Source organism: Acomys russatus, chromosome 4 (assembly GCF_903995435.1).
Source record: "Acomys russatus chromosome 4, mAcoRus1.1, whole genome shotgun sequence".
Classification (NCBI taxonomy): Eukaryota; Metazoa; Chordata; class Mammalia; order Rodentia; family Muridae; genus Acomys; species Acomys russatus.
In genome coordinates, this window is record NC_067140.1 from 66,415,050 (window position 1) to 66,441,849 (window position 26,800).

At 46.4% G+C, this 26,800-nt stretch overlaps 1 protein-coding gene across 1 annotated transcript in view; it reads left to right on the top strand.

Annotated features, from left to right (window-relative positions):
• The window catches only part of Ptpra (protein tyrosine phosphatase receptor type A), a 112,781-nt gene extending 94,126 nt beyond the window's left edge, over window positions 1–18,655 (top strand). The window contains exons 10-21 of the mRNA XM_051144629.1: window positions 1,696–1,793; window positions 3,290–3,409; window positions 4,226–4,392; window positions 5,071–5,206; window positions 6,126–6,275; window positions 7,999–8,092; window positions 8,387–8,463; window positions 8,918–9,052; window positions 13,284–13,409; window positions 13,489–13,640; window positions 16,790–16,925; window positions 18,009–18,655. Coding sequence (XP_051000586.1) covers window positions 1,696–1,793; window positions 3,290–3,409; window positions 4,226–4,392; window positions 5,071–5,206; window positions 6,126–6,275; window positions 7,999–8,092; window positions 8,387–8,463; window positions 8,918–9,052; window positions 13,284–13,409; window positions 13,489–13,640; window positions 16,790–16,925; window positions 18,009–18,083 — 1,466 coding nt within the window. The 3' untranslated portion in view covers window positions 18,084–18,655. The remainder of the gene's footprint in view (window positions 1–1,695; window positions 1,794–3,289; window positions 3,410–4,225; window positions 4,393–5,070; window positions 5,207–6,125; window positions 6,276–7,998; window positions 8,093–8,386; window positions 8,464–8,917; window positions 9,053–13,283; window positions 13,410–13,488; window positions 13,641–16,789; window positions 16,926–18,008) is intronic.
• Window positions 18,656–26,800: the final 8,145 nt, after the last annotated feature.

The following is a 26,800-nucleotide window of genomic DNA, read 5'->3' on the forward strand; positions in this document are numbered from 1 at the left end:
GAGTAGTTACCTAGCCTGTATGACACAGTCCTAGGTTCTCTGGTGGAATATTTCTCCAGCACATATGACATAGTCCTATAATACATTTATTATTCTTTTGTTTAATATACATAAACTCTTTTACATATATCGTGTTATATATTTTGTATGGGATGAAACAAAATGTTATTTTGTTATATAGCTATCTTATCATTTATATAAAATGTTTTTGTTAACACAAGTGAGATGTATAGTATAATATGTCATATTTTAGCTGGGCATGGTGGCGCATGCCTTCAATCCCAGCACTCAGGAGGCAGAGGCAGGTTGATCCTGTGAGTTTGAGGCCAGCCTAGTCTACAAAGAGAGTCTAGGACAGTCCAGGCTAACACAGAAAGTCCCTGTCTAGGAAAAACAAAAACAAACAAAATGTCATTATTTTGCAGTTTTTTCCTTCTTTTTCAAGATTAATCGTCTTGATTTTCTAGTCATCTAATTTTTTTTTTTATAGAAAGTGCTGCTGGTTTTCCCCTTAACCACTCTCCTAGTAGTGTGTCTCCTTTCATCACCTTCATAAATGAGATTTGTTGTTGTTGTTGTTGTTGTTGTTGTTGTTGTTGTTGTTGTTGTTGTTGTTAGGTCCACTGTGTGGACCTGGCTGGCCTAGAACTCACAGGCATCCCCCTGCCTCTCAATTGCTGAGATTAAAAGCATATGTTACCACATCCAACTGAGCTGGACATTTGGTTTTGTCTGTCTGTTTGTTTGTTTGTGACAAAGTCTTGCTATATAAGCCAAGATGGCCTCAAGCTTACAGAGGTCTTTCAGATTCTGCCTCCCAAGTAACGGTATCAAAAGCATGTACCACCATTTTAACAAGCTGAAAGTTTTATTGGGGTGGGGACTAGCATTGGCACACACATGCTGTGGAATACATGTGAAGGTCAAATAACTTTAAACAGTTGTTTCTTACCCTCTACCACCTGGGTCCAAGAGATGCAGCTCAGTTTATCAGGTATGGCTTCAGGCACCTTTACCCACAGCTATCTTGCTGCCTTCTGAGGTTTAATTGGGTGTTTGTTTGCTTGTTTATTTTTGCTTTTTGAGGTTTAAATATTTTAAGGACATTTGAGGGCTTTCCTAAAACCTTTAGCTCCATAGCAGATCCAGTGTCCCTAGCCCCTGGCAGAGTTCAATTGCAAACACTTCAGTTTACCATACCTGGAATTCCACGAGCCTCTCCACTGTTAAATCCCATCTTCCTCTTATTGAACACAGCCTCACCTTTGTTTAGGAACATCTTATGGCTTTCTGAGAAAGGCTGTATAGAAAGTAAATTTGGATTCCAGCCTGAGCAGCTCACTCAGCCTTTCTGAGGTTGATGACATTCATTCCAGAGTGTGACAGGAGTCCAGAGTTAGCCCTTATTGTCTGGACTATATGCAGTAAGCAGTCATGACTTCTAATCCTTACCCTGAAGAAACCATTGTGTTCTTTCCTACTTGCAAGCCTGCTGCCCACAGTCCTAATGAGGTGTCTGGTACATGCATGGTAGATACATGGGAAACCTTCAGTTAGCAGGTGGATGGATGGATAGTAGGGTGGATCTTCCCCTGAAGAGATGTGTAGGCACAGAATTCAAACAGTCAAGGATGAGTATTATCAGTTTCCTAGCACTGTGTTCCCTCTTCTAATCTTCACTTTTGGCTACTTTAGGACCAAAAGAAGAAACAGTAAATGATTTCTGGAGAATGATCTGGGAACAAAACACAGCTACCATCGTCATGGTGACCAACCTGAAGGAGAGAAAGGAGGTAAGTTGAAAATTAAGAAGGAAGACCCTGGTGTAGGCATATCTGGTAGAAGAATCTGCTCCACTGGAGCTCTAGCCTTGAGCCCAGCTGCCTTCTTTTTGTGGTTACTGTGCTAATAGATCATCCAGACAGGCAGACAGGCTAATGTGCCTCTTCCGGTAGCCAGGAAACCTCAGATGAATCTGGGAGCAGAGGGTAGAGGTGTCCATGGCACACTGCCATGTCTGGTATTAAAACAGCTCATTCTGGTTCCAAAGTAACCAGGAAGAAAGACATGGGCCGTTAGCTAGAAGAGACAAGGGGGTTTTCGTTCTTTGGTCCCTTGTTCCCTTAGTCTCCTACAGCACTTCCTAAAGCCTTTGATATATCCTCAAACAGGTAGAGGGAGCCATATGAACTGGCAGAGCCCCTAACATAGGTGTGGCCAGCAAGGGTACAGTGACACTGAAGCCTACACCAAATCCTGTAGCAGCTTCTAACAGCTCCTTTTTCCTTTGTGGCCTGACCAGCTCTGTAGCTGGGCCATAGCCAGTGTCAAACCTGGGTGTCTTAGCCACTGTTCAATTGCTGTGAAGAGACACATGACCAGGGTGACTCTTAGAAAAGGAAGTATTTTTAGTTGGAACTTGCTTACAGTTTCAGAGGGTTAGTCCACTGTCATCATGGTGGGGGGCATAGCAGCACACAGACAGGCTTACTGCTAAACAAATAGCTGAAAGTTCTACATCTGGATCTGCAGGCTGCAGGAAGAGAGAGCCACTGGGCCACACTTGGGCTTTTGAAACCTCAAAGTCCACCCCTAGTGACACTTCTCCAACAAGACCACATATACTCCCAAAATGCCACACTTCCTAATCCTTCTCAAAATAGTGCCACTCCCTGATGCCTAAGCATTCAAATAAAAGAGTCTGTGGGGGCCATTCTTACTCAGACCACTACACTGGGTCGTAGATCAACCCGCAGAGATGTATCTGCATTCGTGATAGTCTTTCTCAAGGATGGCCCTCTGGCCCCTTGTGTGTGTTTTGGGTGTATCATTCAACAGCCCCCCAGTGCTTAGAAGGGCTGTTTGGGGCTGGGCTTTGCCTTAGTAAGCTCTACGCAGACCTCTAGCTCTTGGAAGCTGTTCAGGACTCAGTCAACAGGAAGACCTTGGGTTGACAACAAGCTGATAGCCTGTATGGGTGTGCTGCAGTAGCTCTGTCACAGCAGCTGCCAGCCCCTCCCTCACACAGGCTCACCCCCGAAAGCCTGACTTGGGAGACTGGGAAATGCAGTAAAACAGTTCCATTTGCCTTGAGTTGAGTAGGAGTGGAAACTGTGGAGAGCTCTTTTACTCAGGCCTGGTACAGCTAAAGAAAAAGTAAGGTACAGTAACTAAACTTTACAGTAATGTAGGTGACAGGAGATTTAAGCATTGTGGGCTTTTTCTCTCAGTCCCTTTACATCTACCATGGCAGTCGTGAATGAGAGACATGTGTCTGTTTTCTTTATAGTGTAAATGTGCCCAGTACTGGCCAGACCAAGGCTGCTGGACCTATGGGAATGTCCGTGTGTCTGTCGAGGATGTGACTGTTCTGGTGGACTACACAGTACGGAAATTCTGCATTCAGCAGGTACAGTCTTCTGCCTTCTTTCTAGGCATTTGTGATGGATCTGCTGACCACTAAAAGGGTGGAAAGAAAGGTCTGGGTTGCCCTCTTCTTATTCAGGATGTCAGAATGCATAGTATTCAGTCTGTGTGGACTGAAACCAGAAATCTGACCTCCAGAAACATGTCTGTCAAAGCTAAATGAGCAGAGTTTCTATGTCTGGAAGGAAAAGGGCCTGTAGAGGTGAAGTTTGATCACCTTGAATGTGACCAGACCACATGAAGAGAGGGTTCAGGAAGGGAGACAGTCTTCTGGGCATTGTGTTCACCTCTCTAAGGATTCCAACACCGAGGACGTAATGGGCTGTGACCTGGAGGGCTGAGCTGGAGGTGGGGGTTGGGCTGCTGTGCAAAGAGGACTTAGAAGAGTCAGGAGGCCTGCTAGGATGGTGCTGCACACCCTTCATTCCAGCACTGGGAGGCAGAGGCAGGAGGCTATCTGACCAGGAGGCCAGCCTGGTCTACAGATGAAATTCTGTTTAAGAAGAAGAAGCATCAGGAGCCCTGCATTGTGTCTTTAACTCTACTGTTTACTTAATAATTCTTGGGCTTAGACCAGGTCATTTAAGTTCTCTGAGTTTCACCTTCATTAATTAGTAGGCCAACAATAATAATCAGAGAGCAGCCTAATGTGTGGGGAAGAGTCTCTGTCTGTGATGAAAGCCCCTCTGGGTGTCTCCTCATTTTGCCCTCATCCTGACCACCTCTGTTCCTCCTTCCCTGACCCTGTGCTGTCCTCCTCTGATTATCAGAACAAACACAGAGTATCCTCTCTTTACAGGTGGGTGACGTGACCAACAGAAAACCACAGCGTCTCATCACTCAGTTCCATTTTACCAGCTGGCCAGACTTTGGGGTGCCTTTTACCCCAATTGGCATGCTCAAGTTCCTCAAGAAGGTGAAAGCCTGTAACCCTCAGTATGCAGGGGCTATCGTGGTTCACTGCAGGTCAGTGTGGCCTGACCCTTGCCCACTTTCTGCCCCCTTGTCCAGAGCAAGGAATCAGCACAGGGACTCTGACCAAGGAGGCTGACACAGAAGAAATGCATAGGTGGGACCCCAGGCAGCAGCCAGAGAGAATCTTCACGTTCTAGTCTGGGGTGGAGAATATGTCTTGTACAAAAAGAGGAGTTAGGCGACTCTGGTTCTGAGGTAACTGTGAAGGAAGACTTGAGCCAGAGGCGCTATCCACCTCTAGAAGCAGTTCTTGCAGTTAGGGGAGAATCTGTTCACTGGTTCTCATTATTTTCAGTATATACCCTGACAATGCATGAGGTAAAATCTACTTTTGCTATTATATTGACTAGAGTTAATGTACCTTTCTTCTTAGGAGGCAGTCTTCCAAGGTTAGGAATAGAGAGACTCCACTGTGAAGCCAAGCAACGGGGTCAACTGCTGGCTCAGTTTTCTTGCTACCCTGAGACCCTTAAGTGTCCGGGTACCCAGGCCCTGATAACTAGAGACCAGGAGTTCCTAGCACAGTAGGATTGTTGATGCTGGGGCAGTGTTATACTCCACTGGAAATTAGAATTTAGCTGCCTGGAGAAAACCTGAGGTGTGCCACCCTCCATTGTCTGCTCCCACTAGCTGTACCTGGCCCCACTAACCCTCGCTCTCTGGCTACAGTGCAGGTGTAGGGCGCACTGGTACATTTGTTGTCATCGATGCCATGCTGGACATGATGCATTCAGAACGGAAAGTGGATGTCTATGGTTTTGTGAGCCGGATCAGGGCCCAGCGCTGCCAGATGGTACAGACAGACGTGAGTGATCTGTGGGCGAGGCAAGGGAAGGGCTTTCTTAATGCCAGGACGCCTGCCTACTCTGAGGACTTCAGTTCATTGCACATGAACATCATGTAGTATGTATACATGTTCATGCATGTACCCATGCATGTAATATGGAATGCATGTGTTGGTCAGAGGACAAGTTACAAGTTAGTTCTTTCCTTCTGCCCTATATGTAAAGAAACCAAGCATGGGATCTGGAGATGTGGCTCAGTGGTTAAGAGCACTAGCTGTTCTTCCAGAATAGCCCAGGTTTAGTTCCCAGCATCCACACAGGAGCTAACGACTATCTGGGACTCCAGTTGTAGGAGATACAGCATCCTCTTTTGGCCTCTGGGGGCACTAGGCATGCACATGGTACTTGTACATACATGAGGCAAAGCACTCACACATAAATAAAGGTCTTTTTAAAAGAAATAACACAGAGGAGGGTGTAGCTTTATGGCTGGGGAGACGGGAAGGCAGCCGTCATTTCCATTGGACCTCATGGACAAGGGAAGTGTTTTTAATGAGTGCAAACATGCCAACTCCCACAGTCCTGATGCAGCCAAGTCCAAGAGCAACTGTGAGATGGACTCTGTGGTCATGTCACAGACCTGGGGTGGACGCAGGCTAGAGTCTGAGATCTTCCAGACTAGCAGCCTTTGTGTATGTCCTGTTCCTGACAGACTCTTCAGACTGGATTCTGGCAGGTCAGGACCCTATCTTCCACCCTAAGCACCCCAGGGGAGCTCATGCGTTTCAAGTCCTGCTTCACTGTATTGGGGCAGTGATTCACTTTGTCCCTGCCCAAATAAAGGCAAAATAGACTAAGTAAAGATGGCACTAGGAGTGACCAGGTCCCACCTGGGCCATGCTGTTCGTAACTGAGACCTCTGTGCGATCCACATTCCAGATGCAGTACGTCTTCATATACCAGGCCCTTCTGGAGCATTATCTGTATGGGGATACAGAACTGGAAGTGACTTCTCTGGAAACACACCTGCAAAAAATTTATAACAAAATCCCAGGGACTAGCAACAATGGATTAGAGGAGGAATTCAAGGTGAGTTGAACCTGGACAACCTCCAGGCTGAATGAACCACACAGAATGGGAAAAATAGATCTAGTTGAGTATGTCCTGCATGTTAAAGTCATTTGAATTGTCTTTAAGGAAAATAAATAGAAACAGTATTTCTTTAAGCCCCTCAGGATTCTTAGATAATTTTAATGTACAACAAATATAAAGCCCAGATAAAAAAATCTTTTGGGCTTTGCAGGTCATACAATATTGTAACTACTTAATACTGCCATTGTAACACAAAAGCAACCAGTGACAAGCCAACGATTGAGATAGGCTGCTATTTCCAGGTAATAGGCAATATTTGGCCTATGAACCTTAGATTGCTCACCACTACTGCAAGCTTTAGACAGTGACTCAACATTGGGCCTGTGACATGGGTTTAACTCAATGTAGAAAGTATGCACAACATGTGGCTGTGGATCCAATCCCCAGCAACCCCCTCCCCAAAAAAGTAAACAAATAAAACCCCATGTCACACTCTCATCAAGAAGAGCTTCTAAAAAAAAAGAAGAAGAACAAGAAGAACAAGAAGAACAAGAAGAAGAACAACTTCTAGAATCCAGGCATGGTCGTTCACTCCTTTAATCCTAGCAGAGACAAGAGGATATCTGTGGATTTGAAGCCAGCTTGATCTACATAACAATCTCCAGGACAGCCAGAACTACATAGAGAGGCCCTATCTCAAAAAATAAATAAATAAATAAATAAAATAAAGATGTATTCAAGTCTAAGCTGGGCCTATAATTACAGCTGTTTGGGAGGCTGAGCAGGAAGATTGCAAGATTCTATCTCAAAATTTTAAAAATGGAACATATCTTTATCCCCAGAGGCAGAGGCAGGCACATCACTGTGAATTTGAGGCCAACCTGGTCTACATAGTGGGACAGGCAGGACTATGTAGAGAGACCTTGTCTAAAAAGAAAAATTAGTATGGCAAGTGTGCATTCAGAAGCAAGACTGAAAGTGGATGAGAGTGGTACAGAGAACCATTGGTCTTAAAGCATCCCTACTGCACTTTAGTATATACTTGATTTGCTGGGACACTGCACAAGCATGACTAATGGATATTCAACATCCATGTGAAAAACGAGGCAGGATGGGATGAGCCTGTAACCCTACTACTGAGGAAACAGATGGGGAAGGAGACAGTCGCTGGCCAACTGTCCAGCTAGCTGCAGCAGCACGCTTCAGGTTCCATGAGTCCCAAGGTGAAAAGGGATAAAGTAGGTCACCCAGTGTCAACCTCTGGGCTCCACATGCACACATATAAGGAATACACCCAGACCCACAAGGAAACAACCTCAGAACCAGGAAGGAAGAATGCAACTTGAATATTTTTCTAAATGGCAGAAGACTGGCCCAGAGGAATCTCAGAAAGTTCTACAGGAGTCTAGAAGGCATTGCCTCTCAAACATCCTTTTGACTTCCTACTAAACTTAAAGACAGAAAAATTACATCTGGAAATGGAAATGAACATTTCACATGAAAATACATCTGAAGCCGAGCGCGGTGGCACACATCTTTAATCCCAACACTCAGGGAGGCAGAGGCAGGCAGGTAGATCTCTGTGAGTTTGAGGCCAGCCAAGGCTACATACTAATAAAAATGCAGTGGGGGTGCCTGGAGGTATGGACCTCGTGCTGGCAAGAGTTGGCTCAGGTTCACTTACTGGGAACAATAGTGTCTTTCTTCTTTCTTCATTCAGAAGTTAACGTCAATCAAAATCCAGAATGACAAGATGCGTACTGGAAACCTTCCCGCCAACATGAAGAAGAACCGAGTTTTACAAATCATTCCATGTAAGTGTGTACACACACACTCTCTCTCTCTCTCTCTCTCTCTCTCTCTCTCTCTCTCTCCAGAGTCTTACTGCTTCAGCTCCATGTCTTCCACTACTCCGGCTTCCTGAGTATGGTGACTGGGCTGAAGTCAAGGGTCACAGCATTGCCTGCTCCTCTCACTTCTTCAGTGGTTTCAGGAAATGAAAAGGCATAAAAGCCAAAGAAACATTGATATCTTTGCCCCATTGCCTTGAAATCGATAAGGGAAATGAATGTTGGTGAGGTGCAAGCCATTCATTGTCCTCCTTGCAGATGAATTTAACAGAGTGATCATTCCAGTCAAACGAGGTGAAGAGAACACAGACTATGTGAATGCATCCTTCATTGATGTAAGTGATGGGTTCTGTCCCTGAGTCTGTCCCATGGGGCTTCCAGCGCCTCCCTCACATCCCTGCTTGGAGAAGAACATCTTTGAGCCAATCAGCAACTATTAAATTCATTGCCACCTACGCACCCTGAGCACTAGGCCTGTCTAGCAATAAGGAACAGAATGTAAAGAAGACATGCTACCTAGTTCTAGAAGAGACGCTTACAGTGTAACACATCCAAGAATCTAAAACTGATCTAATCTTTCCTATTTCTACTCTCTTCCTCCTATCTCCATACCCTTCTTCCCCTCCCTGAGTGTGACCCTTGCTCAGAAAAGCTCTTTCTGGAATGGGTATGCCTCCGAGCAGTCCTTGTCTTTTCCTAAGGGCTCGGCTTACTACCTTCCAGATAAGCCTGTCTTTACACTCTCTGCTCCTTGACACACCACCTTTGTGATTAACCTGACCCATACAGGGCTACCGGCAGAAAGACTCCTACATTGCCAGCCAGGGCCCTCTTCTGCACACAGCTGAGGACTTCTGGAGAATGATCTGGGAATGGAAGTCCTGCTCCATCGTTATGCTAACAGAACTGGAAGAGAGAGGCCAGGTGAGCTCAACAAGATGCTGGGCTATGAGAAACAGAAAGGGTGGACAACTATAAGATATATTTGGATCTCTCTTTAATACTGCCCTGGGGAGCTGGGGATAGAGGCACACACTTTTAATTCCAGTATTGTGGAAGCAGAGGCAGAATGATCTATATGAGATTGAGGCAGCCTGGTCTACAAACGGAGTTGTAGGTGAGCCAGGGCTGCATAGTGAGACCCTGTCTCCAAAAAAAAAAAAAAAAAAAAATCATTTGCAAGGGGGTTCCTCAGTTAGAGAAAAGAAGAGAGATCGCCCCAATGTTTGGCCAGCAGCTGCATAGCACATACTTAAGGTCCTTTTGTTTGTTTGTTTGTTTGTTTTTAAGGAAAAAAGACTTAAAACCAACTTGAAAGTAGTGTTGTCTGGGACTCCTGAGTACACAGAGACCTCAGAGATGTCCTAGATAGCTCCTCAGCATAGGAAATCGTTCCCCACTCTCTGTCCCTGGTCATGCAGCCTCAGCAGGGCACTCTCAATTTTAGGGTGTCATCTTTCATCCCTTATTTCAGGCTGTGTTTCCATAGTGTTTATTTTTTGAAGCCTCTTTGCATCAAGGTTGTACACCGTAGTAAGCACATGGTTCACGGGCCACGGAACATCATTTAGCAGAGATCAGCATCAATAGAATGAGCTGGAGAAGCTAGTGTGGCCTGGTAACAGTTGCTTCTAAGCTACAGGGAAGACTTAGGACTTGAGAGGCTGGGGAGGTGCTCAGCAGTTACTGCTTGTTGCATAGTCAAGACCAGCTTCGAGTCCCAACACCCATCCAATAAGCCAGGTATCCCTCACAGTCCTGTAACCCTGCCTCCAGTGAGCACAGATAGGACTGCTAGGCCTTCCTAGTTTCCATCCTCACTGAAAATATGAGAGCCTGGGTTCAAGGAGAGACTTTGCCTCAAATACGTGAGGCATAAAGGACACATGATGCCTTTCTTTGAGCCTCCTATGTACACTGGCACATGCACACACATGCTCAGAAGCAGCAGTTAGTTTTTTTTTTTTTTAGAAAGAGTCTTTGACAAATCTAATTTATACATCTCTTAAAAGCTCTCTGGGGTTACTAAGATGACCCAGTGGGTGAGGATGCTATTCTCTGACTTCCATATGCAGTCCATGGCACATTCATACACACAGACACACATGCACGCGCACACAAAATAAGTGTTCTTTTATAAACAGGCCTCTTTACTCTGCAAGGCAGCACATACCTGTAATCCCAGCACCTAGGAGGCTGATAAGAAAGGTTCATCACTCCTTCACTTAACTCTGCGCCCACCTAAGTCTAGAGTTACCTTCCTCCCCAGCCTTTCCATAGCCTCTACGTGCAGTCTGTCTGTCTTTCTGTCTGTTATTAGTGACTCCTGATAGCTGCTGAGCACGCCCACTTGCCTACAGCAGGCCCACTGCCTGTCACCATTATCTCTGACGTGATGGAGTATAGATGTGTGGGGCAGTGGTGATGGCTCCCATGCATCCCACCAGCACAGGCACCACTTCCCACATCCTGCCCAAACTTTAGTTCTTCTTGTAGCAGCCATGTGGTGCCTTTTTGAAAAATATAGATGTAACCATTCCTTGTCTTAAAATCTTGTTTGGGTTTGTGAAAATCTCACTTTAAAAAAAAATAAATAAATAACCATTCGTGTAAATTTTAGGAATATTTGGTGCTGACAAATAGTTCCTAAACTTGGGTTCAGCCCTTCTTCCTCATTTCACTTACTTACTTATTTACAGTGAGGTTCTCATGTATCTCAGGATGGCCTCAAGTCCACTGTGTAAACAAAGGCTAATCTTGAACTTTTGACCCTCTTGTTCCCGCCCCCCTCTTGAATGCTGGATTACAAGTGCACACTTCCATGCCTAGTTTTTTCTATGCTGGGGAACAAACCCAGGACTTTGAACATGCTCAATAACTTAGCTACATCTCCAACCCTGTTTGTTTCTGAAATTCTTACATTATTTCCCAGGCTGGCTTTTTTTTGCGGGGGGGGGAGAGTTGCTTTTTCGAGACAGGGTTTCTCTGTGTGTAGCCCTAGCTTTCCTGGACTCACTGTGTAGACCAGGTTGACCTCAAACTCACAGCGATCTGCCTGCCTCTGCCTCCCAAGTGCTAGGATTAAAGGCGTGCACCAGTACGCCTGGCTCCAGGCTGGCTTTTAAATCAGCATCCTTTTTTTTTTTTTTTTTTTTTTTTTAAGATTTATTTATTTATTATTATGTATACAGTGTTCTGCCTGCATGTACACCTGCAGGCCAGAAGAGGGCATCAGATCACATTACAGATGGTTGTGAGCCACCATGTGGTTGCTGGGAATTGAACTCAGGACCTTTTGAAGAGCAGGCAGCGCTGTTAACCACTAAGCCATCTCTCCAGCCCTAAATCAGCATCCTTTTAACAGAGGCAATGGTGTATGCCTTTGATCCCTGTGCTCCAGAGGCAGAGGCAAGAGGATCTATGCTAAATTCAAGGCCAGTCTGATATACATAGTAAGTTCAAGGCCAGCCAGAACTACATAGTGACATTATGAGACCTTGTCTCCAAGGAGGGCAGGAGGCAGGGAGGGAAAGAGAGAGAAAGGGAGGGAACAGAAAGAGAGAAAAGAAAAATCAGAATCCTTTTGCCTAACATCCCCAAAACAAAAATTATGGGTATATGTGCCATCCTAACCATGTGTAGCACATCCTTATTTCATCCTACTCTACAAACTAAATAGAACATAGTTACAGCTTCTAGGCTCAGTCACAGCCTCTGTCTTTGAGATAGGAGTCCCATTTTTCTTCATGGCCTTGTGTTCTCCATGGGCCTAATCACAAGCCCTGCCCTCATACCTCCATTCCCAGCGGGATCCCTAGGCATTTTTAGCCTGGGCCTTCCTACTATCTAGATTCCTTAGACTCACATTTTGCCCCCTAAGAAAGGTCTTTGCCCCTTAAATCAGAACAGAGTCAGCCCAGTAGATCCCATGATCTGAAGCTGTGCTTTGCCCTCCTAAGCCTTTGCCTTCAGTCAACCCCGAGAAACCACTAAAACGCTGGTGTTGCTGTAACAGCTGTCACCACCAACCTCTCACAGCCAAGAGGCCGCCTCTGGATGCACTGTCCCTCTAATATACTCTTCTCTCAGAGAGCTTGCCTTTGCTTTTTTCACTCCAAACTACTTTGATTTTCATTGTTGAGCCCACATAGAGAACTAAATTAAATGAAGACTTCACCAAGTGAGGAGTGCCTGCGTGAGGATAACCCCTGACATCAGCCTCATGACTCTTAATGATCTATGTGGTGTCTCTTCATATCATCCATTAAACCCTAGTCCCATCAAGTGGCCAGATGCATTTCACTCTGTACACCTTACACGCCTCCCTGTAATAGCTTTTTCACCTTGAAACTCCTCGTATAGCATGAGTCTGCCCCCAGGTTCAGTCAGGATCAAATGAAACTACCTTAATCCATTATTCCCATGAGCCATCAGAAGAAGCTTCATTTTTGCTGTTCTCATCCCCTTCCCCAACCCAGCTTGAAGGGGCATCTTCATCTCCTGCCCCCTCTGCCTATAAGTAAATGATTTATGACCTAAAAGCTGCTAGGTGTGGTCTTCAGTACCTATTTATTGGTTTGGTTTGATGGTTGGTTGGTTGGTTGTTTTTTGAGACAGACCTTACTCTGTAGCCCAGGCTAGCCTTGAACTCATAGTCTTCTTTGCCTTTGCCTCACAAATGCTGGGGTTGAAGTCATGAGCCTTCACACCTGGCCTTTGTTACCAAATTCTCTTTTAATGTCTGATGGTACTGGCTTGTTCTGCCCACTAGCAAAGATAGAAATGCTCACACTAGGAACTTTCAGACATCCCTTTAACTGTTACAGTTTAAAGGGCTAAGAGGACACTGTGGGGCCAACATGGTGGTACATACCTTTAATCTCAACACTTGGGAGGCAGAAGGGTAGATCAAGGCCAACATGATATGCTTAGTTAGTTCCAGGCCAGCCAGGGCTACATAGTAAGACCTAGGCACACAGGTGGTACACAAACATACATGTGAGCAAAACAATCATACATAAATAAATCTAAATATAAATGTCAGAAGAAAAGGTCTCTGTGCTGTGAGAAGACAGGCTATTTATGAGCACTGCTGCTGCTCTACCATCCAGGACTCTAGCCCCGACCTCATATACCCCTCCATTTGCTTCTCCAGGAGAAATGTGCCCAGTACTGGCCATCTGATGGCCTGGTGTCCTATGGGGACATCACAGTTGAGCTGAAGAAGGAAGAGGAATGCGAGAGCTACACTGTCCGAGACCTCCTGGTCACCAACACCAGGGTAAGATGGGTGCGGGCGGGGCTGCTCCTACAGGAAGAGCAGGGCTTCCACTGCTTCCCTGATCCCCCTTCTTCCACAGGAGAACAAGAGCCGGCAGATCCGACAGTTCCACTTCCATGGCTGGCCTGAGGTGGGCATCCCCAGTGATGGGAAGGGTATGATCAACATCATTGCAGCAGTGCAGAAGCAGCAGCAGCAGTCGGGGAACCATCCCATCACTGTGCACTGCAGGTACACATGGGGCTACAGGGACCAGGTGGGTTGCAGGTGGAGGATGATGTGACTATCGATCAGACCCCAAGGAAAGGCACACAGCAGGTACTGCTGAGCACCGAGGTGTTGGGCGGCCCAACAACTGGGTAATCAGAGGGGTCTTGGAGTTTGAATTCTGCACAGTGTTTGCTGAAGGAGTGGTGATGCTCAGATCTTGAGAAGAGCATGGAACAGTGAGGGGATTCAGGGGAGTAGCAAGGGAGGTCTACACTGAGGAGACCAGTGAGATAATGTGGGGTATAGGCTGGTCTCCTGAAGCATGGGGAAAGAGAAAAGAGTATTTTGAGGATGGTTTGAGGGGAAGAATAATTAGTGAGAGTGAGAATAGAGGAAAGAAGAAAAGTCAAGATGCCTCCCAGGTTTCAGCCCTAATCAATAGTAGCATTGACATAACCAACAATGGAAAGAAGACCTGTTGGGGAGCCGGTGAGGCTTATTTGAGATGGCATTTTAGAGGGAAAATAATATTAGCCTGGAGATGTGCTACAGCACTTGGCTAGCATGCTAAAGGTCCCGAGTGAAATCCCTAGCACCCCCAAGGGGGAAAAAATGTTTATCCAAAGGCATGTCCTTAATAGTGAAGTCTCAGCAGGCGTGGTGGTACACACAGTTAATCCCAGTACTCAGGAAGAAGTAGGCAGATCTGTAAGGTCAAGGATAGCCTGGTCTACATAGCGAGTTCCAAGCCAGGGCTTCATAGTGAGGCCCTGTTTAAAAAGATAGATAGGTAGGTAGGTAGGTAGGTAGGTAGGTAGGTATTGCCCCTTCTGTAGGGCTGAAGATGTAGCTTTGTGCACACATCACATAAAACCAAGCATGTTGGCGCATGGTCTGTAATCCCAGCACTCAGGAAATGGAATCTGGAGGATCATAAATTCAAGGTTATCCTCAACTATATAGCAAAGCAATTTTAAAAAAAGAAAGTGTATGTACTAATTTCCAAGTTTTCTTCCCATTCCAGTTATACTGTGAACGTGTGTGTGTGTGTGTGTGTGTGTGTGTGTGTGTGTGTGTGTGTGTGTGTGTGTGTTTTCTGATACTCCATTGCAGCTCCCCCCGATCAGGACTACCTGTGGCCTCAAGATGGATGCAGACAATGGTTTTTCTTTCACACTGGACACAAGTCACTCGTCTCTTTGTGACAAGCTTTAATGGCTGCTCTCGTGGTTTTCATCATGAGCTATTTTGTCTCTGTGCCTATGCTGATTCTGCTCCATCTGTAGCCAGGCCTTTGACTCCCAGTCCAATAGGCAGTGCCTTAGGTAGCCCATCTAAGCCCCTTTGCTTATAATATCCACTGCCAAATCTTGGTGTCTGGCTCAAACTCCCCCTTAATTTTCATACTGTTGTATCTGGCATTTATGTATCTAGTACACAAATACCTGATGCGCAAGACTCAAGTCACAACTCCTGGTCTTCTTCCAAGTCAGCATCCTGTCGACTCTGGCTCAGCTCCTTGTTGTTGTCTTAACTTTATTTTTGTGTGGGGTGTTTTGTCTACATGTGTGTCTTTACCCCATGTGCATGCCTGGGGTTTGAGGAGGCTAGAAAAAGGCATTGCGTCCACTGAGCTGCAGTTACAAATGGTTGTGAGCTGCCATGGAGGTGCTAGGAATGAAACCCAGGTCCACTGCTCTTAACCTTTGAGCCACCTCTCCAGACCTCTCTTTTTGTTTTTGTTTTTAGTTTTGTTTCTAGAGACAGGGTCTCTAGCTGCTTCTGTCTCCCATGTGCCAGATTAAAGGTGTGTGACACCACTTCTGGGGACCTGCTTACCTCTATGAGAAGCCTTAGGATGATCCTGTTCCCTCCCATTCTCCACATCGTATCTGGGCCATCAGTGAATCCTATTCTACCTGCCCTGTCTTCTCAGAACCCAAATATTACTTCTCCCTCCCCCACAGCTCCTTAGTGATTCTGCTGGTAAAATCACTTGCCATGCAATCCTGACAGCCCAAGTTTTATCCCCAGAACCCACATAAAAAGCCAGATTGGTATTCCTGCATCAATAATCCTAGCACTCCCAATAGTGAGGCAGGAGGCTGAGACAGGCGCATCGCCCAAAAGCTCTCAGACCAGCTAGCTTGGTGTTGACTGTGTAGTGGCAGAAACAAGAAAGAATCTGCCTCAACAAGGTAAAAGGCAAGACCCAACTTCCAAAAGTTGTCTTCTAACCTCCATGTGTACACTATGGCACACCCTGCAGCCTGCTCACACACACTCATACACCGTCCCCCCATCCCTCACACACACATAAATACAGATTTTTACAAAAACAATCAGTAAGACTGGACCACTCCTACCTAGCGTCCCAACAAGGGCCCAGGAGATGTTAGGTCTCTTTGCCTAGCCAGTCAGGTAAGTGTACCCAGCATTCTCCTGGGCTTTCATCTCATACCTACCATTCTCCCTTCCCTTCTAAACCAGGACCAGTACATCATTTCATCACCCTCGGCCCCTAAGAGGCCTGTTCTCAGATAGCCACCGTAGTGCATCGCTGTCACTTTGGTGTCTGCTCATGCACCATTCTTTGAGAGCCTTCCCTGAGCATCTGCCTGGAGTGCTGTTACTCTTCTTTGCTTGTTTGTTTTGCTTGTTGTATATCTTACTGTCCCGGAGGACTGCTGAGTTCACAGTCCCTGCCCTGCAGCAGGTACTCTGTGTCTGCTAAGGGAATCAACTGGTAATACTGGACCGAGTAGATTGTGTCAGGATGGACATTTAGATTCCTTAGAAAGAGTGGAAGGGAATTGGCAAACACCAATGTTTGAGTCAGCAGCTGGTGAAGACAACTTGGTCATTGTAGGTAGACAGCAAGGAGCCAAGCCAGCAGGTGTGTCAGAGTTGCCGCTGTAGTCCTAGAGACACACCACGGTGCCCACAGGAGGGGCAGCAGGGATCCGTCAGCTCTGCAGAGCTTTTCTCTTGCAGAGCTCCAGGTTAGTGGGGCAGAGGTGAGCGTGGCTCTCCTGCTCCACTGACCCCTTCCCTTGGTAGCTCCATGGATTCACTCATGTTCCCAGAACCAGCCTCAGCCTGCATCTGCTCCTCACACTTGCCCCTCAAGACAGACAGCAGGTGTGGTAAGTGTATCTGCTCTGTTTCAGCGCCGGGGCAGGACGAACAGGGACCTTTTGTGCCTTGAGCACAGTCTTGGAGCGTGTGAAAGCAGAAGGAATTTTGGATGTCTTCCAAACAGTCAAGAGCCTGCGGCTACAGAGGCCACACATGGTCCAGACACTGGTATGCTACCCATGTCTTTGTGTCAGTACACTATCTACAGCTGCTCCCTGTTAGGAGCAAGCCTTCAGAGAGCTCTCCCACTCAGAAGACAGGAAGTACCTTGGGAAGCAGGGTCAGAGTGGGAGCACAGCCTGTTACCAGAAGAAATAGAAGCAGTTAAAAGGAAGTGCCTTGCGGCTGGGGAGATAATTCAGCGGGTAATCGCACTTGTTCTACACACACATGCAAACCTGAGTTGAAATCCGTATCTAAATAAAAAAGTAGGTGGGCTGTATGTCCCTGTAACCCCAGCATTGAGGGCAGATACAGGCAGATCCAAGAGCTCACTGGCCAACTAGCCTAGCTCTCAAGGGAAGAGAAAGAGAGCAATTGAAGATGCCAGGCCTGCGGGTGCATAGTCACGCCCAAATACTCACATACATTCACCACACATGCATGCACACGTGTGCAAAGGGAATGCCTGAATGGCCCACAAGGTTTGTCTGTACTCTGCTTGGATTCTGTGTGGAAGGAGTGGGCAGGAGTGCCTGCCTTGGCTTGGCTTGGCTTTCCTGTTCAGAGGTCTGACTCTTGACGGTCTGTATATCCAGAAAGGTTTTCCCGAATCTTGTGGACCTAGAAAGGTTTAAGGGGAGACAAAGCTTTGGGTGTCAGGATTCATCTAAGCCTAGCAACCTGGGCAAGCTGAGGGCCACCCTAGATACCCCATGCTCAGCCTGGCACATTTACAGCTGACCTGCAGGACCTAGGACTGTCCTCACACATCTGATCAGCTCTGCCTATAAAAGATCTACTGTACTCACAAACATTCTTTTTTCTTTTCTTTTCCTTTTTTTTTTCAAACCTCTCTCAGTTTTCCACTTGAAAAACTGGGTCTGCTAAGCCAGAGTGATGGTGCATACCTTTATTCTTAGCACTATAAGACAGCCTGATCTACAGAGCGAGTTCCAGGCCAGCCAAGGATACATTGTGATAATTCTAAAATGAAATGGGGGTGGGGGTGTCTCTTAGGAACATCCCTTTGGTATCCCTTAGCGTCCCTTTGGTGACTCTGGTTTTCTTCCCTGTTCTGTTTGTTCCCAGGAACAGTATGAATTCTGCTACAAGGTGGTGCAGGAGTACATCGATGCCTTCTCAGACTATGCCAACTTCAAGTAACAGGTGACAAGGTCCACAGACAGGAGAATTGCCTTTAATATTTTGTAATATTCTGTTTTGTTAATATACCCAAAATTGTATATATCTTATAACTGTTTTAGAAATGGCACATAGGCTTCTATTACCTATTAGGTGGAGATTTTGTATGTAAATGTGTTAGCACTGACAGTCCTCTTCCCAGTGTTTTATTGAGGAATTAAATAGTGTGATATTTGGACTGATATCATGAAATTCTCAGCCTGGAAGTTGGGCTAGATTATTCTTTGCTTCAAACGTCTTTTCCTAAAGAAGATAAACGCAAGACTCATTCTCGGTAGCGTGGTGCCGACTAAAACAAAGCACAAAGTTCTCAGAGCTCTTGAGGAAGTGGTTGTCTCACCGTCCCCATGCAGCCTCTTTCCCTCCCTGGACTGTAAATATCCCTCCCCTTTCCAGTCCACCCTCCTCTCCCACTGCCTACAGCCCAGTGTCAGCCCTCCCACCCCGGCATGGGGAATACTGAGCCCAGAGTGGCATCTCTGGCACCACACTAGGGATCATCAGGTAATAAAACTTTTGGTTCCCTGAGGAAATGCTGGTCCCTTTGTCTTGGGCAGGGCAGCCTTGTTAAGCTGCGGCTCTCCTGGGTTGTTCTTAGCCCTGCTGTTGGCTGCTGTCTTTCACTTCCCTAGTCCTCTTTTCTATCAAGTGTAGTCATCCCAGCCACCCAACCAGCTTTGCTCCCTAGGACAGACACAGGTAGGGTCTCACCAAGCTTCTGTAAGGGAAAGGACACCAGGAGGGGAAGAGGAGCTGCTGGATGGCTTGAGTTGAAACCACTTTGGCCTCTCTAGTTTCTGTCCAGAATAAGTTTCTAATTTTCTTCAGAAGGTGTATTTAGTTCTATGTGTAAGTGTAGGCACACACATGCCACAGCACACTACTGCTCAGGAGTTGGGGCTCTCTTTTCAGCTTGTTTTTTGAGGCTGTCAGGCACCATCACCAAGGCAAGTCACAGAAGAAAGCATTTAATTTGGGACTCACAGTTCCAGAGGGTGAGTCTCTGACCGTCGTGGTAGAGCGTAGCTGCAGGCAGGCGCGGTGCTTAAAACAGTACCTGAAAGCTCACATCTGGGTCTATAAGCATAGGGCAGAGAAAGAAAGACACTGGGCCTAGTGTGAGCTCTAGAAAACTTCCTCCAACTAGGCCACACTTCCTAATCTTTCCCAAACAGTTCCACCAACTGGGGACTAAATACTCAAATATGAGGGCCAGTCTCTCTCTTTTTTTTTTTTTTTTTTTTTTTTTCTTCAAGACCAGGTTTAAGGTGTCTTGTTATTTCTGCTGTTGTAGTACTGTTTTTTCAAGATTCTGTATTCTCTATTTCCCACCTTTTGATAGAAAATACTAAGGCTGAGATTACAGACACTGGCTAGAACCCAGGCCTGTGGCTACCCAGGGGCTATTTTAGAAGTATGACCATGCTGTGTCTAGCTTTTTCTCTTTCTCTCTTTGTTTATTTTGTTTTTGTTTTTTTGGTTTTTTTTGTTTTTTGTTTTTGTTTTTTGTTTTTGTTGTTGTTGTTGTTTTTGAGATAGGGTCTTACTGTGTAGCATGGACTGACCTGGAACTCGCTTTCTAGACCAGACTGGCCTTAAACTCACAAAAGATCTGCCTACCTCTGCCTCCCGAGTGCTGTAACTAAAGGCGTGCCCCAATATGCCTTGCCAGTTCCTTCCAGTTTCTGTTGCTAATATCCTGAGGGTGTATTTCTTGTCCCTAGGACGGGAGCTAGGCACTGCTACCCACCTGAAATAGAAAGAATCTCAGAAAGCAAGCAACTTCATTTTTACACTTTTCTATTCTCACTAATCCCCACTGGCTAGAACCCAGGCCTGTGGCTGCCTCGGGCCATTTTGGAAGTCTGACCTTCCCGTGAGGTGACATGGAGGGTGGATTTTCCCACCTCCTCCAGCTCACAAGCCACTTCTCAGCACAGCAGTTACTCTGGTTGCCATGGAGGGTTGGGCACGCCCTCCACCCTTCAGAGGTTTTAGCAAGTACCTAGTGTGCTTCCCAGAGGCACGATCAGAGGCGAGTGCTATTTGGACTGCTTGGGATTAACCCAGACCCAGACAGAATTCAGGTGAGTAGAAAGCAAAGGTTAGTTGGAGCCATAAGGGGCCTTTAAATCTAGACAAAATGGTGTGAAAAGGAAGCTTAGTAGTAAGTATACCACATTCAAAATGTGTGCGGAAAAAAAAAAATGTGGGCTATAGAGACAGCACAGTGGTTAAGAACACTTGCTGTTCCTGCAGAAAACCTGGGATCTGTTCCCAGCACTCATGTGATGGCTCACAATCACTCAATTCCAGGGCACCAAAAGCCTTCTCACTTCCATGGGCACTAGTCAAGCAAACAATGCAAAGACATACATGCAGGCAAAACATCAAACAAAATACACCTGAAACAGTTCTAAGATTGGGCATAGGGGCACACACCTTTAATCCCAGTACTTGGAGGCAGAGGCTCAAGGACAGCCTGGTCTACAAACTGATTTCTAGGACAGCCAGAACTACATAGTGAGACACTATCTTGAAAAAAATAATAAAAGCCAGGTGTGATGGCACATGCCTTTAATCCCAGCACTCGGGAGGCAGAGGCAGGCAGATCACTGTGAGTTCGAGGCCAGCCTGCTCTACAAAGTCCAAGATAGTCAAGATAACAGAGAAACCCTGTCTTGGGGGGCGGGGGAGAAAGAAAAGAAAAAGAGAATAAATTTTTTTTTAATTTTTTTAATTACTTACTATGTATACAGTACTCTGCCTCCATGTACACCTGCAGGCCAGAAGAGGGCATCAGATCTCATTATAGATAGTTGTGAGCCACCATGTGGGTGCTGGGAATTGAACTCATGACCTCTGGAAGAGCAGTCAGTGCTCTTAACCACTGAGCCATCTCTCAAGCCCATAAATTAAAATTTTGAGAGAGACTGGGCAGTGGTGGCACACGCCTTTAATCCCAGCAGAGACAGGCAAATCTCTGAATTCACAGCCAATCTGATCTACAGAGCAAGTTCCAGGACAGCCAAGGCTACACAGAGAAACCCTGTCCCAAAAAAAAAAAAAAAAAAAAAAAGGTTGAATCTATTCAGCCGCAGCCACCCAGGCGGAGCCTGTCTTGCAGCAGGCTCAGTGTGCAGCCCATCTGTACCAGGCAGCTCACTGACCTGGAACGCTTCTCAGTGAGACCCCTGCACGGCTGCGGCGTAGAAGGGGGCGGGGGGCTAGCTGTCAGCACTGCGCTGCAGCACCTCGAACCCAGGGACTCAGGAGCCAACCCCAGGAGGGGGTCTCATGTGGTAACGCAGAGCCCTAGCCCCTGAGCCTGTCCCTGGGCGGCCATGTGGAGTTCGACAGCCTCCCTGACCAGCTGATTAGCAAGTAGGTCACTCAGGGCTTCAGCTTCAACATTCTCTGTGTGGAGCTAGAGAGATGGCTCAGTGGTTAAGAGCAAGGACTGATCCACTAGAGGACCCAGGTTCAATTCCCCACACCCACATGGGAGCTCACACCTCTCTATAACTCAGTTCCAAGGGATCCCTTACACCCAGCATGTATGCAGGCAAAATACCCATACACTAAATAAAATAAATATTACTAAAAAAAAACTTTTTAAGTTAAAAAAAGATGAGGATGTACAGAAGGAAGCCCAGAAACCTGTGAGAGCAAAGCAGGGACAGCAGACCAGCTTTACACTGAGTGTAAGTCACTGGAGTCACTCTGTCCTCTTAGAGTCAGGAATGTTCTGTGAAGAATGGCCTGTTCCTTGCACACTGTACCTTAAGTCCAGCAATGGAAGGGTATTGCTATTGGGTCAGCAAGCCCTCAGTAAATACACCACTATGAAGATCCTCTGTGTTTGTGCTGCTGTCCCACCTGCCAACAGGCTGGGCTGCCAAGGCTAACCAGGAGGTACTAGAGTGGCCTGGCCAGCATTCCACCGCCATCTGTGCTGACTTGCTCAGCAGCTGCTGCTGTTAAACACCACCTGCTTGCTAATAGACGTCTTCCAACAGGAATGACCTCGCTCTTTGCTCCCCTCCATAGAAGTAGCCCTCGTCCTTTCCTTCTCCTTTCTTTTTAATCAGGGCTTAAACCCCAGAAGGGACTTCCTGTGTGTCCAGAGACAGTGTGACTCAGCACAGTTGTGTGGAAAGAGCAAAAGTGACTAATTCACCCATGGCACTCCAGCATGTCAGCTGCCACCTGGGTCAGGGGAGGGGACAGAATGGAGATAAGCATTTCCTCAAAGGTGCAGCCAGCCTCAAGCACACACCGAGAGCCCTGCCGCTTAGACCTTATTCATTGACTCCACTTTGTCACCAGTGTTCCTCAGGCATGTTTCCCAAAGCCTAACTTCTCATTTGTGACAGGCTTATGCACAGTCTGTGTTCTTCCTTCACCCCCATTTCCTCCCCTCTTCTCATCCATGCTGAGTAGGACAGCTCAGGGACTGGAACCCCAAGGATATGGGGTCTGGTTCACTAGTTACCCCCTTTTCACAGTGTCATCCCAGAGATGGAGGATCTGGGACTGTGCAGACTTTTGGCTTTCCTCCACCCCCAGCTCCCAGACCCCAGCATTTCCTACTGGATGACTCAGCAGTACTCCAAAAGCAACCGTCTCTGCTCTTCTAACCCCTAGCTTCTGAGTGCTTCACCCACCATGCTGCAGCTTGGAACATCCTTAGCCGCCTTCTCTGTTTTGCTGCTCCCGGAGCGTCTCATTTTGCCTTTCTGCTTCCAAGCTCTAACTCACTCCCTTTCAGCCTCTGCATAGGGCTTGTGCACTCGCCTCCAACAGCTCAGCTTTGGCCATGTTTTCCCAGATGGTCGCAAACACCTTCAGCTGCAGTGATTTTTGTATCCTGACATTAGCAGAGGCTCCATGGTGAACAAATGGCTTTCCTGTCCTGCTAAATGGACACGAGGGTGAATCTGAGTTGGTGGTCTGGAAGGAACGGCAGACAGTCCTTAGAAACATGCTAGCACAGGCTTTCAACTCCAGCACTTGAGAGGCAGGGAGATCTCTGTGAGCTTGAGGCCAGCCTGGTTTTCTTAGCAACTTCTAAGCCAGCGAGGGCTACACACAAAGATTCTGTCTTTAAAAAAGATTTAAGTTACCAGGTGGCAAGCTTTTCCTGGGAAGCATGGTTCTTCTTTGGATTTTTTTGTTGTTGTTTTGTTTTGTTTTGTTTTTCCAGACAGAGTCTTGGCTGTCCTGGACTCACTCTGTAGACCAGGCTGGCCTCAAACTCACAGCAATCTGTCTGCCTCCCAAGTGCTGGGATTAAAAGTGTGCACCACCACGCCGGCTTCTTCTTTGGATTTTTAAAAGGATAAATAAATAAAGTGAGTAAGTAACTCATCTTTTAAAATAAACACTATGGGCTGGTAGGATGGTTCAGCAGGTAAGATTGCATTGTTGTACAAGCATTAAGGCCTATCCTAGTTAGGGTTTCTGTAGTTGTGAAGAAACACCATAACCAAAACAACTTGGGGAGGAAAGGGTTTATTTGGCTTACCCTTCCACATCACTGTTTGCTTATCATCGAAGGCAGTCAGGACAGGAACTCCAACAGGACAGGAACTTGGAGGCAGGAGCTGATGCAGAGGCCATAGAGGGTCCTGCTTACTGGCTTGCTCCTCTTGGCTTGCTCAGCCTGCTTTCTTATAGAATCCCGGCCCACCAGCCCAGGGATGGCACCACCTACAATGGGCGGGCCCCTCCCCATCAATCACTAACTAGCTGGATCTTACAAAGGCACTTCCTTAACTGATGTTCCCTCCTTTCAATAACTTTAGCTTGTGTCAAGTTCATATAAAACTAGCCAGCACAAGACCTGTGTTAGATCTTCAGAACCCACATTAAAGTTGGCCATGATTGAACCTGTAACCCCAATAGAGTTGGTGAGCACGATACAGGAAGGGCCTATAAGGGTTTTCTGACCACCAGCCTCCCCTCAGGCTTAGTGAGAGACCCTCTATCAAGAGAATAAATTGGAGACTGATAACAGCAAGTTCTCCTCTGGCCTGCAGACATGCTTGTACATGACCAGTGCACATACACAGGAAAAGGAAACACTAGGAACTTTGAATGAAACATGCTGACAGCTAGAATACAGTGGTGCCACTCGCCTTTAATCCGAGCAGAAGCAGGTGGATCGCTGCATTCCAGGCCACCCAGCAGATCTAGTTCTGTGACAGTCAGAGCTACACATTGAGACCCTGTCTCAAAAAGCCAAAATAAAGAGTCATCCACTTAGCACAGTCTGTGTTTCTGGGGATAATTTAACATAGCATACATGTCCCTGTTTTGTTGCCTGTTCCTGCTAATAAGACAACTCTAGGAAGTTGAAGTTATAGCCATCCTGAACCTCATGCCCAGCACCCACAGTGATACCTCTTACGCTGCCCATCGTTATCCTAAAGCTGGGTACATGTGATCACCCAGTGGCTCCAGTCACCATTATGCCGTGCTTGACCCTACCTTCATATGTGGTTTTCAGTCCAAATATAGATTGGCTGTTAACCCTATAAATGTTTCTTCTTACCCTGCCCCAACTCCCAGAGTTTATGGCTTGCAGTGAAAGCACAGCTACTGCTCAGACAGTCCCATACAAGGAGTGTCCAGATCTACAAATGACTGGGTGAGCACAAGATGAGGAGGAATTAGATTATCCCCTGATAGCCCCTGTCACTTCTGCTGGACTGCCCTCATCTGTCTGCTTGGAAGAAAGAGAAGTCAACCCTGGGTTGGTACTACTCCACTAAGCCCACCTCTGTCAGGAGTGTCCAAGTCTTCGTGCTAAATATGTATTGAGATGCAGCCTGTCACACTTTTTGAAGGTGAGCAGTTATGAACTCTCAGACCTCTGTACAGGCTGCTGAGCTCCTTGTTCTTAGGCCAGAGACCCGAGCTAGGTGAGGCAGGGACTCCTCAAGCATTAACCGTCTCCATGTCACAGTTTCCATTCAAGGTTAGGAAGGGCAGGAACTAGCACGCAGCCAAGAAGTAGGGAGATGAAAACAGAACGTAGACCACTGTTGGGCATCAAGATGGCTTACTGGGCAAAGGTGCTTACTTACCACCAAGCCTGACAACCTGAGTCCAGTCCCTAAGGAAGCAAATGCACTCCAGCAAGTTGTCCCTGGACTTCTTGTGGCACATGTGTACATACACAACATAGTAACCTCCACGACAGATACCTAGCTGAGTTGATTTGCACGTTTGAAGCAAATCTGGTTATATTACACCAGTATTCTACCAAGCTTGGTGTGCTTGGACATTGAGGAGGAAACTACGCATATTTTTAAAAGACAAAGAGGATTGAGGCAAGTTCTGCACAACTCAGGAAGATCATAAGTTCTGTTAATTCACTGCATGTCCAGGTCAAAACTGGCACTTGGGTGTTTCTCAGCCCTTAAAAAGTATTGTTAGAATCCAAAACATAGGCTTGGAGATGTGCCTTGGCTGATAGAATTCCTGCTTAGTGTGTGGAAAGTCCTGTGTTCAGTCCACAACGCTGCATGAACTGATCCTGGTGGTAACACCTGCTGTCCTAGCATTCATGGGATGAATGGAACAAAGAGGCTCAGAAGTTTGAGACCAGCCCTAGTAAAGAAAGTTCCCTGTGGATTTGTCCCCAACATGTCTATATGGCAACTTATCTGTTGGTGAAGTTGAAAAGCTCAGGAAAAGGTCTGTGCCCCATTTTGACCATTTTGTAGCCATTTTCAGTCTTTATATTTGTGTGTGGATGTGTACGCACGTGTACATGTGTGCACACATGCACACATGCCATAAAATACAGGTATGGAGGTCAGAGAACAAACTGCAGGAGTTGGTTCTCCTGTCTACCATGTGACTTCCAAGACAGAGTTCACATCTTCGGGCTAACAGCAAGTGTCTTTACCCTGTGAGCAGGCCTACCATCTTCATTATTTTTAAAGATTTGCTGTTTCGGGTTGGAGAGATGGCTCTGTGGTTAAGAGCACTGACTGCTCTTCCAGAGAACCTGGGTTCAATTCCTAGCACCAACAGGCATGCTGTAACTTCAATTCCAAGGGAATCTTATACTCTCACGGGAATCTTATACTCTCACACAGACATACATGAAGGCAAAATGCCAGTGAACATAAAAACAAATTAATGAAAATTTATTTTTTTTAAGCTGGTTTTTAAAAAAATTATTTTTTGCTTATGCATCATATGCACACATGTATGTGAGTCTCCCATAGAAGCTAGAACAAAGTGTTGGACCCCTAGGAATTGAAATTACAGGTGACTCTGAGCTGCCTGATGTGGATGCTGGGAACCGAATTCAAGATCTCAGTGCTGAGCCGTTGTCTGGCTCCATTTTGATTTTTGTTTCAACCTCAGATCTCTGGGAAGACCTAAGATAGGGGAACATTTGTCTGGTGACAATGAAAAGCCAGTGGCAACTTCTTATTTGTTCATGAAACTGGATGCTGTGGGAAGAGGTTTGAGTAGCAACTTGGACCCCCTGTTTCAAGATGTCACTGTACGTTGATATGGTCACACACACAATCTTAGCACTCAGGAGGCAGATACAAGTGTATTGCTACAAGTTCAAGGCCAGCCTCGGCTATGTTGGAAATATAAGGCTGTTGTTTTTTAAATTATCAGTATTGCCTAATAATTGCCCCATGTTG